At 42.9% G+C, this 12,663-nt stretch overlaps 1 protein-coding gene across 6 annotated transcripts in view; it reads right to left on the bottom strand.

The window, feature by feature from the left end:
* The window catches only part of Malt1 (MALT1 paracaspase), a 53,983-nt gene extending 41,381 nt beyond the window's left edge, over positions 1 to 12,602 (bottom strand). For 2 of the 6 annotated variants that reach the window (XM_006254888.5, XM_063277326.1), the window contains exons 1-2: positions 12,159 to 12,600; positions 5,610 to 5,776 (exon numbers count right to left, since the gene is read on the bottom strand). In XM_006254888.5, the coding sequence (XP_006254950.1) occupies positions 5,610 to 5,776; positions 12,159 to 12,385 (394 nt within the window). In that variant the 5' untranslated portion in view covers positions 12,386 to 12,600. Of the gene's footprint in view, positions 1 to 5,609; positions 5,777 to 12,158 lie in introns of all 6 variants that reach the window. The other 4 variants (NM_001419765.1, NM_001419766.1, XR_005496483.2 and 1 more) reach the window with 3 other exon arrangements.
* Between the last annotated feature and the right edge of the window lie 61 nt (positions 12,603 to 12,663).

Below are 12,663 nucleotides of genomic sequence, written 5' to 3'. Positions count from 1 at the left end.
ATTTCTTTTTCTCTGTCAGTATGTATCTTCAGCTAAAAACTTTGTAAGACAAGAAAAAAAAACTTAACTGCAAAAGACTTTGATATACTCTACTTCTCCATGGTTGGGAAAGAAAATTATTTGTCATATTTCTCCAATTTTGAGAAATACTTTTCCTGCTATACTCTAACATTTCTGAGATTAGGATGCACCTTTTAAGACACTTGCCAGGCAGACATAATATAAGTCTCAGTGCCAAAGCATATAAACACCTGGTCATAAATATTCACACACCAGCACTTCAACTGAATTAAATGCCTAAGTAGTGCACAGGTTAGTGGTTTTCCTAACTTGCCATGAACTAGAGCCACCTGAGAACTGAGCTGTATCTAACTAGAAGCCCACCCCACTGACGGGTGTTCATGGTGCTCTGCACACTTGCACTGGAGAAAGGGAATATCAACATCTCCCGGCTACGAACCACGGCCCTATATCAGTGACCTGTCTGCAAGACACAATGGTGCAATGGCAGCACAAATGTCATGACAGTAACCAACCGCTTTTGATTACATTTAAGGCTCACTCCATGAAATGAAACCCACTGTTGACATTGCTAAAATGACCAAGCACCTGAGACTAGATAAGTCATGGGTCATGGCATAGTACTATTCTGCAAAAAGAAAATAGCAGTGCAACGTCCCCAATGCCAGACTGCTATGCTCATAGATCAGAATACTGCTCAACCCTCATCGGAGAAGCTGCTCCTTGCAGTAGACAAAAAGGACAGAGACCCGCAAGGGGACAGTGTGCAGAGGGAGACACTTTGGAGCACTCAGGTTGTTTATTCTTCTTTCATATATCACATCCCTACTACAGTTTCTCCTCCCTTCCTCTCCTAGTCCCTAGCTCCTCCTTTTTCCTCTCCCCCAGACTCACACTATCCCAGTCCCTGCCTTCCTTCAGAAAAGAACAGGCCTCCTAGGTACATCAACCAAACATGGCATAGCAAGCCACAATAAGACTAGGCACACACCATCAGGTCAAGGCTGGATGAGGTAACACAGTAGGAAAAGAGGGGTCCCACAAGCAGGCAAGAGTCTGAGCCAGCCCCTGTTCCCACTGTTAGGAGTCCCACAACAACACCAAGCCATAACATATATGCAGAGACCTAGGCCAGACCCTCACAGGCTCCCTGATCTCTGTGAGCCCCATGAGTCCGGGTCAGTTGATTCTGTGGGCAGTGTTCTTGTGATGTTCCTGATCCCCTTAGTTGCTCCCATCCTTCTCCCCACTCTTCTCCAGGACTCCCCGAGTGAGCGCCCTCTCATGTTTGGTTGTGTGCACAGAGGAGGGGGAAAGACTGTAAGAGGCAGAGATGGAGGATAGCTCCAAGGAAGCAGTGTCTTCCACAAACAGAAGGGCTGTGCACATACGAATTCAAAGACACTGTGACAGCATGTGTAAGTCCGGCGCAGAGTTCCACTCCTAATCAAGAAGCTATTTGTAATTGGTGCCAGCTGGCAAAGGGAAAATCAGTTTTCTACAATGGATTGAATATATCAACCACAGTCCAGGGCAGGCCCCCATGTCCAGGAGTAGTTGGCCAGGCTTTTTTTTGTTGTTGTTGTTGTTGTTTTTTTGGGGGGGAGTGTTTGCTTCATTTTGTTGTTGGTTTTTCTTATTGGCTGAGTTTTGTTTATTTGCTTTGATGTTTGTTGTTAGATAGAAAACAAAGTTGGGTGGGTAGGGAGGTAAGGGGATCTGAGGAGTTGAGGGAGGGGGAAATATCAAAATGGATTGTATGAAAAATGTTAAAGAAAAATCTACTTACTTTATTATTATTATTACTTGTATGTAAATTTGATGCATGTGTGTATGGTACACGAGTGTGTTAGCAGGTGTATGTACTTGTGATGACTACCAGGGACATCAAAACTAGAAGCAGTTTAACAAATAATTCAAGGAAGCCAGACCTAGAGCAAAGTAGTCAACCCCCGTGCTGTGGAAAAGCCAATGGGGGAGCTAGCAGAAGTAGGGACACCTCATCCAGGGGCTTCTTTAGAGACTGATTAGGTGCAAGCACAAGTTCAGAATGAGCCTGCGCACCTTCAACTTCACGCTAGTTGAAGCCCTTCTGTGTGTGACTACTACAAGTGACTCCCAGCTCTGCCTAAGCTACTTTTAGCTTTCACAACAAATAAACAGAAATCTAAGTTAGCTTCTCAAAGGTCAGGGACCTCTATGCTACAGTTATTTCTTAAGAGTTATGTCTGGCTACAGTTCCATAACAACTGGAACAAAATATGGCAAAATCAGACTAAAGTTCTTCCTTTAGTCAAAATGAATCTAGTTTCCCCTTCTTGCACTTGGACCTGAAAGGTCTGATAGGATGCTCACAGAATCATCTGCAGAATCTATCTAACCACGCCTCTCTGCAAGGACTATCCAAACAAACAAACACCCCAACACATTCTTCCTGTGGAGTAAGAACTAACGCTTCCAGTAAAATGGCTAAGTACAAGACAGAGAACACTAGCACGCTTTGCGTCTTCATTAAAATTTAAGACTGCAATGCACTAAGCCAAGTATGGTGGTGAATGCCTTTAAGCCTAGCACTCAGGAGGCAGAGGGAGGTGGATCTCTATGAGTTTGAAGCCTGCCTGGTCTACAGAGTGAGGTCTAGGACAGCCAGGGTAATTATATACAGAGAAGCCCTGTCTCAAAACAAACAAACAAACAAACAAACAAACAAACCACAGAAAAACATACAAAAAGAGAATGCAAAGTGCTAAAATGGAAAACTGGAGATTAGATAAACGTATACAGACAGACAGACAGACAGACACGCACACACAGGCACATTTTTTTTCCAAGACAGGGTCTCACTACGTAGTTCTGACTGTCCTAGAACTTACTATGTAGACCAAGCTGTCTTCAAACTCAGAGATCTGCCTGACTCTGCCTCCTAAATTTTGGGATTACAGGTGTGCTCCACTAAGTCTGGCTTAAAATTATTTTTTACAGTTGTTCTAGATTTGATATTTGTCTGCTCTACTAAACAAAGACCTTTTAATAGGCAAAATTAATTGCCTTGTTCATCTCTGGATTCATACACTTAATGCCTGAGACCATGAAGATAATAGAATACAAAAAGTGTTCAAAGAATAATTCTGAGCAAAGTCACAAATTAAGTGGATTTTTGTTAGAGCTTACATTTTTCTTAATATAGTCTTATTTTTGGATTTGCTAAAAAAACATAAAAAATATTTTCTAAAATTGTTTTTTGCTTGTTTGAGAAAGAATATTACCTGTAGCTAAAGCTTGCCAGGACTACTCACGGCAACCCTTTTACTTCAGCTTCCCTGAGTGCTGGGTACAGGCATGAGCTACCATTCTGTGACTCCTGTAACTCCGTGAGGCGGAGGATACCCCACTGACTGAGCATGGGAATGGAGCAATGGTGAACTTCAGTAGGCTGGTGGAGTGCAGTCCTTCACTTTAGAAGGCTCATTGTTCAGAGATGGGCAACAACTGCACGTGGGCATCTGCACTAGCAGCTCATCGTTCCCAGTCAACAGGCGCAGTTGAGGAAGCTGAACACTCAATATAGCACTCTCTGAATAAGGCATGCAAAGGTATATGGCAAAACAGAGAATGGCTGGGATCCATGTTTCCTCCCCCATAATCTAGGACCCTTTGTATTTGTGGTCCACAGTCTGGTTACATCTCCAGGGTCTGTTGGCTCTTTGTCTTATCCAACCAGTCTACTTTTGTTTGGTGATCCATGTGGTTCCTGGAAAGCTGACTCAGCCTAACTTCATTCTGAGCTTTAAGCCAGGCACATCAGCACATTCCGTGTCCTTGGCTACAGCGACAGTATTAGGGACAAGCATGCGAACAGAAGCAGTTAACTAGAATAAACCTGCTTTTTGCTTAGAATTCTGGGACAATGACAAATGAAACTAAGAACATCCAGCAGACGTCCTAGACTAGGTGAGTGTCAGTCTTAGAAGGAAGTCAAGATCAAGGCAAACAAGGAAAAACATTAAATTTACAGCTCTTCTCTACTCTTAGGAAGCCTTATCTACTTCTGGGCGCTTCAGGCAGAAGTAATATATTACCTTCAAGACATCAATTTGAGTTTGGGTTTCTCATAGGTGTAAGTGACAATTCACTACTCTATCTTATCTCCCTAATTTTTCATATTAAACATATATCACAGGGCTGGAGAGATGGCTCAGTGGTTAACACTGTTTAGCATTTTCTCTAAGGATGTACATTGAGTTCCCAGATCTCACTGTTGGGTAGTTTATACCCATGTACAACTCCAGTTCTTGGGTTCCTATGCCCTCTGGCCTCTAAGAGGACCTGTATGCATGTGGTGAATATACTCTTATGTAGGTGCATACATATAAACATAATACACATAAATAATTTAAAAAATCACAGTCAATTTGGTTATGTAAAGAAACATTAGTACACCAAAATTATGTAAAATAGAGACCATCAAGTTCATAGTTTACAGCCCTTCTAGGCTTGGGCTTGACCAGATTCTTTGCTCCTAATGGGGACACATGGCCAAATGGAATCATGGCAAGGAGGCCTGCCCTGCTGCCGCCACCAGGCACTGTTTGCTTATCTCAAACAGGATCTTACTATGTAGTCCAGGCTGACCTTGAACTCTTGGTCTTCCTGGGAATACAGACACTGACTACCATACCTGACCCAATCAAGCAACTTAGATGACATGTCCTTCCTTTCTTGATCAATTCAACTGTAGCTGATCAAGTCAGCCCACAGCTACATGGAGAACAGACTGTACTCTAATTTAAGTATCCATTTCTCCAGACCGTTTAATTTTGCATTTTATTTTTGTTTGTGTGTCTGTGTTTGGTGTATATGCAGGTGAGTGTAGGTGAGGTCAGAGGTCAGAAGAAGGCACTGGATCCCCTGGAGCTGGGGTTACAGGCAATTGTGAATTGTCCAATGTGGGTACAGGGAACCATGCTCTGGTCCTAGGGAAGACCAGCAAGTGCTCTTAACTGATGAGCTGCTGTATTTCTAGCTCCTTGTTCCTTATTCTTCATGTGACCGACCTCACATAGGAAAAGCCTCACTCAATACAGGTATAGTAAGAAAGATTCACAGAGCTAACATTTGAAAAGTATTGTAATACCTTATCATTGTAATGATGAGAAATAGTGACCATTTGACCTCACTTTACCTCATCCTTATATACACATACGTAAGAATGTACGCTGTGTTTTGGGCCACACTATTTCAGCGTATGTTACAGAAATCTAACATGTAAATACTTTAGCATACATCTTCCTAGAATACAGGCATCTTCTGGACTACAATATTATGGCATAATTCTCTAATATCAAATTATGCCAGTTACACTGAAATTTTTTAAATAATGGCTTAAAAATGTTTTGTATAGCTTGTTTCTCGAACTATATAATCCAATACTTTTGATGTCTCAACATGGGGGAAAGGGAATGAGGCTCTTCTGTGCATTCATATTTTCCGAAAATAAAAAACATAATTTACCTGGTCAAAAAAAGATATTTCTAAAGTTGACTCCATGCATTTCTGAAGAACAGTTCTGAAGTAGTGGGGGGACCTACCTGGGGGGTTGAGAAGCTGCAGAACCTCGGTGTGCTCCAAAGCCTGGAGGAAGTCGCTCAGTTCTGGGACTGTACATCCTTTCTCACCCATCAGTTTCAGTAAACACAAACTTGGGCTTCCCTCTGGCTCCAATACTTTAAGAGAACACTGTTCCAAGTCCAGGCAACTGAAACAACAGATTTAATTCATGACATGTCTACTACGTAGCTGGACCATTCATTGTAGGTGCTGTACAGAAAAAGGCCTTGGGTGGTAGGGAACTATGTTATGAAAGAGGAGGGCCCTTCCCTCCTCTCCCTCCCCCAGCATTCCTTTCTCTCTCCAGGCTTTTTCCCTCGTCAGCTCCTATAATTATTAAGTCTGAAGGATGTGAGAAAATTTACTCTTGATACAGACCAAACTTCAATTCAGAGTAAGGAAAAGGCCAGAAGTTTGCTTTACTTCCTCCTTCTTTCCTATTATTTACTTAGAGACAGGGTCTTACTGTGTAGCTCTAACTGGCCTGGAACTCGAAATATAGACCAGGCTGACCTTGCATTCAGAGAGCTATCTGTCTGTCTCTGTCTCTCAACTGCTGAGTGCTAAGTCACCACACCAGGTGGCTGCTGCTGCTACTGCTGCTTCTTCTTTCTCCTCCTCTCTCTCTCCCTCCCTCCCTCCATTCCCTTCCTCTCTTCTCCTCCTCCTTCCTCTTCCTCCTCTAGTTTCTTGTTGTTTTTTGTGACAGGGTTTTTCCGTATAGCCCTGGCTGTCCCAGAACTCACTCTGTAGACCAGGCTGACCTGGAGCTCAGAGATCCACCTGCCTCTGCTTCCTAAATGCTAGGATTAAAGGTATGCGCCACCACTGCCCAACCATTTTTTTTTTATCAGAGAAAGTATTTTTATTTGTGTATCACAGACTCTACAGTTACCAGGTGCTGTCACCATCAAGGCACAAAAGGTTTGAAAAGCTATAGATGATAATCATTGGATCCAACCTCCCTTGATTATTTTAGAGAGCATTTCTGATATACTTTCAGCTGAGTCTTAAGTACGATATGTGTTCAGGCAACAGAGTTACCATTCCCTTAAGTTTTCCTCTAAAGATGAAGTAGAATATGATCCAAAATGAAGGCACTAACTAGCAGGCTAGATGCTGCTGTAGTCTGAAGAATAAGCCCCTCATCTCACGAGGCCAAATAGCATGAACAGATATGAACGATGTGAGAAGTATTGAGAACATAGACGATAATATCTCAAAAAGACACTGAATAGGAAAATCAATGCTATGAAGTCAGCAACTGAAAAAGGCATTAAAAAGCCCTTGTCAAAGATCATGTATTAGAAATAAGTTTCTAAGTTTTCAAATGAACATGAGATTCATAAATACATGAGTGTGGCATACAAAATATACATTTTAGAATTCAGAAGTTTACCAGGCACGACACATGAAATTAGTATGCCATCTCATCAGATATAATCAAGGGATGTCCTAACTGAGAAAAAGCTAAATAGCCAGGGTTTTCCTTCCCAGCAAGGGGCAAAGCTCAACTTAAAGTTAAAGACTTCTGTTACAGAACAAGGTAAAGATAAGAGTACGATTTTGTACCATTTTGTTTTACTGATTTTCTGCATGGGCACTCCTGGCTTTGGGCTAAGGTGATGTGTAAACATACCCGACTTTTATCTTTCCTTTTTTAGTTATGTTCTCGTAAGACTGTCCTTTGATGTGGTTTCTAAGAACTTGAAATTGGAATTTAAAGAATTCCTTTATCACCAGAACAGGTGAAGTTTGCCTTTAAAATTTATTTTTGGCTGCTAGAGAAATGGTTCAGTGGTAAAGTGGTAAAGAGAAGTCAGTGCTCCTCTAGAGTCGAAGTTCAGTTCCTGGCATCCATATTACATAGCTCACAACCACCACAACTCTAGCAGCAGAGAATTTTTTTCACTTCAAACAGCAAGCAGTCGGAGGGTTTTAAGTAGAGGAACAAGCCTAATTTAAGGTCTTTTATTTTACTGTTTTAGGTTCAGGGTGGCTTCAGGCTTAAAATGTTTTGTGCTTCAGTCTCCCCAGTGCTAGAATTACGCTTGTACTGACCACACCTCACCTGTTCTTTGAGACAGGGTTTATGTAGCCTAGGCGTGTCTCACGGTCCCTGTGGAAAGGACCTTTAACTTCTAGTTTTCCTGCCTCTACCTTCCAAATGCCAAATACAGACATATGTGGTTTATGCGGTGCTGGGGAGGGAACCCACGCACACCAGGCAAACAGTCTATACACTGAGCTACAGTCCCAACTTGCTTATTAATACTCAGAAAGAGGCATTGCTACTGTTGTGTTTAGGACAGGTTGGAATGGGAAGTAAAGGAGAGAGAAATCTAGAAACTTTTAGAAGAAATTGGGTGAGATATGTAGGCTTAACCTTAACCTTGTATTGCAGTGGATACCACATTCTAAATATACATTAGACAGAGCAATCAGGAATTACTGACAAAAAATGATGTAAATGAATCAAAAATGAAGTAAAATCAGGAATCACTGGATTTTCTGGTCTGACTAACTGGAGAGATGTAGTAGTCACTTGGATACAGAAACCTAAGGGAAAGAGCTTTACGGGAGTACCTACTAAGTTTAGGACGTGTTCCATTTAAGATGTATTAATCACTCAAGGAGATGGCAATAGCCACCTACATACATAGACCTGGGGAAAGCAGGTATTTCTGGGTGTAATCAGCTCGACTGTGTTCAAAGCCCTGAGTGAAGGGTGGTATTAGGAGAAAATTAGGTAGAAAAGCATTTAGAGATAAAGGCAGGAGTTCTTGCACACTTCAGAATCGAGACCGATGAGACAGAGAACGGGGACACTTTCATCTTTTCAGTGTTCCCATTCTTATCACCGTCTGCTTGAGGGTAGGACTTCTGCAGCTAAAGAGCATCTTCCACACTGCAGACAAGCAGCCACGGATGGCTTCCCTGGGTTCATGTTTCACAGCTCCACTTTCAAGCACTCTGCTCAGAAGATTTAGATGCTTTAAGGCTTTCTCAAAGTTCTGCCAATCCTTGTAGTTTAGCTGTTCCACTCACTACCAACTGACATGTGTTGGCACACTAAGAGTACGTCTAAACTGGCAGGAGGCAGAATCCAATTTTAACCAAGCAGAGTGGAACAGACCTCTGGTTACTGCACTGAGGGGCAGAGTAAGATCTCTGTGTTCACAGCTAGCTAGGCTTACATAACAAGTTGCAGGTTAGACAGGGCTATAAATATCCTGTCTCAAAGGTACCTGCTATCAGATCAGTTTGAGCAGATCAGGGTCAGTAGTTATTGGAAACTAGACTACATGCAAAGATTCAATCTGAATCATCATAATCACATCAATAATCACATCAATAACCAAACAAAACATTTATGATATTCCTAATCTCTGGGGACAGTGCTGAACGGACTCTTCCTATGATTTATATTATTCAAGTCCCATGTAATTTAAAGAAAGATGTGAAAATAAAGACTGAGGGAAAAGTCACGGACAATTTTGAGACTAGCCTGGTCTATACAGTAAGACCTGGCCTCAAACCAATAAGAGAGAGAGAGAGAGAGAGAGAGAGAGAGAGAGAGAGAGAGAGAGAGCGAGCCAAAAAGGCAAAAATTTGAGATTCGGGTTGTGAATTCAATGACTGAGAAAAGCACTTTACATTCTCCCATGACTTATTATATACCCTCAACCAGACACTCACTCTGCAATCAGAGGGAAAGGCCTTGATGACTTTCTATCATCAGATGCTTTCCTTTCATTGGTATGAAGTCATTTGGACTTTGTAAAAAAACATTAAACATAATAATAAGAATTACCAGCTGACCCTGTGTATCCCTTTGGTTCATATACTCCAGCCCCAAGTTTTCAGTGCTAACAACTTGTGTTATTGTTTCTGAGACAGCGTCTTACTATGGGGCACTGGCTAGCAGAGGACTCACACTGATCTGCCTACCTCTGCTTCCTCAATGCTGGGATCAGTGTGCACTACCATGTCTGGCTTTCAGTACTAACTTTTAATGGCAAGTGATTCTTCTGATCTCAATTGGTATGAGTTTAGTAGTTCCAGATTCTCCTATCCTCCCAACCCTAATTAACCCACACAGAGCTATCTAACCACCATCTTGGAAGACTCAGGAAACTATAAAACATAGTTTTATATAAACTATTTAAAACACCATAACAGACTCTCTACCTTGAATTCTAAGTTCTAAAAATGAACAATAAGTAAGTGGCCTTCTTTCTATACTACTCCTTCTAAACTGGCTTCAAACTTTTCCCTTCATTTCCCCCCAAACATGTTAGCACTGTAGTTGACTTAGCAAAATTGTACTGAAGGCTTAGGAAGGAAAACCTCACACCCGGCATTAAGTACCCACTCCTTTTATAGCCCAGCAGTCATGCTTCCTTTAGGCAGGGCTTGGTAGATTGACTTTTATGTCTTCATCATCATGTAGGTAGGCTCTCTCCAGGAAGCCTAAGGCCTTCCGTAACTGGATTCACAATTAACACTATAATGCTGTGGATCTACCCACAAAGGAAACAATTTCTTGTATCCTGTAAGTCTAGAGGTTGAGAAATTCATGAAGCTTGGATGATACTTTGGACCTTCTTTGTATAACCCAAAGCTCCAGGTATTTTTCCTAGAACACAACTCATGTCCTCGTCTCCTCAGCTTTGCTAGTTCATTGTTGGTCTCACTTCTTCTCTGAGACAGGGAAGACTGATGCTGGTCTGGAAGTCCTCCATCCTCCTGCCTCTAACTCCCAAGTGCCAGGATTATAGGTATATGCTACCATGTCCAGCTTAGTTTGTCATCTTCTGATTTTTTTTTTAAATTAGGCAACATAAGCCTTTTCTACTTGAGCAATAATCCCATAGCAACATTAATCTTTACCTCAATCTGAAACTCTGAAGCTCGCAGTTGTTGGGAAGGTTAAAGTAGCTAATGTTCTCAAACAGAGCATTGTGTATACTACGTGTTCAATAAATGATACTATTTACACCCGACTTAGCATTCCGTATGTTACTGTGATTGTTCTAAAATACTGGTTGATTGGAATTTCCAGCTAATAAGAAGCACTCAACAAATATAATTTTGAAGAAAGGCCTTCTCTCTCTACTTAAGTATTTGCCTAAGAGAAGGTCTATGTACAGTATAAATTAAGAAATGACTTCTATCCCTAAACTTATAAAGAAGTGTACAAATAATTACAGTAAAAGTCAAAGCTTAGTTACTTGACAAGAAAATGGAGGCGTTAGAGGACAGGCTGAAATCTTGACAACAGTAGTGGTCCAAAGTTCTGTGTGAGAACCTAGTGGGGTTCCTAAGACTACTTTCAGGTTATTTATAGGGTTAAAGCATTTTTTTCACAATAGTACTAAGACCCTATTTTCTATTTATTCTTAAAGGAAAAGTTCCTAGAGTTCTAATACTTATGATACTGCAATGGAATGAATCAAATATAGAAAAGAACATGCAATTTAACTGAGGCACCATAAAGATGTTCAAGGCATTCGCAGTCTGAGGCAACAAGGCTGCTGCTGCAAGATCCAGATCTGACTGGTTGATAATAGCGTTTCAGACCACCTCAGGCTACAGTGAGATCCTGTCTCGAAAACCAAGAAAAAAAAAATACTTCAACATATGATGATGCCAGTTTGAGATCCCAGCATTAGAGAGATTGAAACAGGAGGGCAGAGAAATCTGAGGACAGGTTAAACTACACAGCAAGATCTTGTTTAAAAAAACAAAAACAAAAACCCAAACCAAACCAAAGCAATAAACCAACCAACCAAAAACCCTTAAGCTACAGATTTAAAAAAATGTTAACCAACGCTCTATTTGTTTTTGAACAAACTTTTTCTGAAGAAAAAACCCGACATCATTTCTACGACCATGTAAGAACTACTTTTATGATAAATATTTTAAGTTATTAGTTTTACTTTCAAATAGGATATCCGCACACACCTGCAAAATATATAGAATGCACACAAAAGCTATTTTGTGGTCTTCAATAATTCTCAGGAGGCGAGAAGTCTTGAGACCCCAAATTTTAAGAATCGCTGATTGTGGCACCAAGTCACATCGGTGGGCCCTTTTCTCAGCAGGAAAAGTCGTTTAATTTCTTAAGAGTCTAATGTTCACGGTGAAGATGATGAGTTTAAATCCAGTCTCTCCTCCCCTCTCCCCTCTCTCTCTCCTTAACCTCCAGGAACTCCTGCAAGCTTCACCCCTCTACTTCCCCGGGTCTCTCTACCTTTTAGGTACCGAGGGATGTGTCCACATCCCTGTCGTTTGCTTTAAAACCCACTCGATTACCACCCTGCAGATGAGCGTTCCTACACTAACATAACAACCCGTGTCAACTTGTGGAGATCGCTTTCCAGCTTCAGGAGTAGAGGGTCGGGAAGGTGTGAAGGGGCCACTGGGCCATCAGGGTCAGTCCCTTCCCGACCCCGGAGCCCACGTAGGTTTCGCGTGACTCCTTACCACGGAGCACACCCCTCCGCCCGCCTGAGGGTCCCGCTCACCTGAGCCGAAGGCGTCCCCGACTGCCCGCCAGCTCGGCCAGCTGCCGCCAGCCCCGGCCCTCCGGCGCGCGGTCCAAGCTCTCGCTGAGCCTCCGCAGCAGCGGCTCGGGCAGGCGGTTGAGAGTTGAGCCGGCTGGAGGGGCGGTCGAAGGTCCCGAAGACGCGGTCAGGGGCTGCTGCACCGCCGGAGGCGGCGAGGCCTGCAGCGGCTGCCCCCACAGCGACATGGTTACGCCGGTGGCCCCGACTGCCCAGTTCCCTCGGGCTCCGGCGTCCGCGCACCTTCCGCTTGCCTCTCGCAGTCCTGGGAGTCGCAGGAGCGGAAGGAGAAGTCAGCCGCACAGCGAGGCCCTCACAGGAAGAAGCACCGCTCCCGGGCCGCGAGACAGGTTCCCTTGAGAAGCCCAGCCGAGAGCCAGCCAAAGAGAGGGGCGGGCTCCGGGGGCGGGGCCTGCCTGCGCGTGTATGGGCGGGGCTTTGGTGGCTCTTCTCCAGTGGCAAGGAG

The sequence above is a fragment of the Rattus norvegicus genome, chromosome 18 (assembly GCF_036323735.1).
Source record: "Rattus norvegicus strain BN/NHsdMcwi chromosome 18, GRCr8, whole genome shotgun sequence".
Lineage (NCBI taxonomy): Eukaryota > Metazoa > Chordata > Mammalia > Rodentia > Muridae > Rattus > Rattus norvegicus.
The sequence above is the reverse complement of the archived record's forward strand: the minus strand, read 5'-3'. Positions and strand labels throughout refer to the sequence as shown.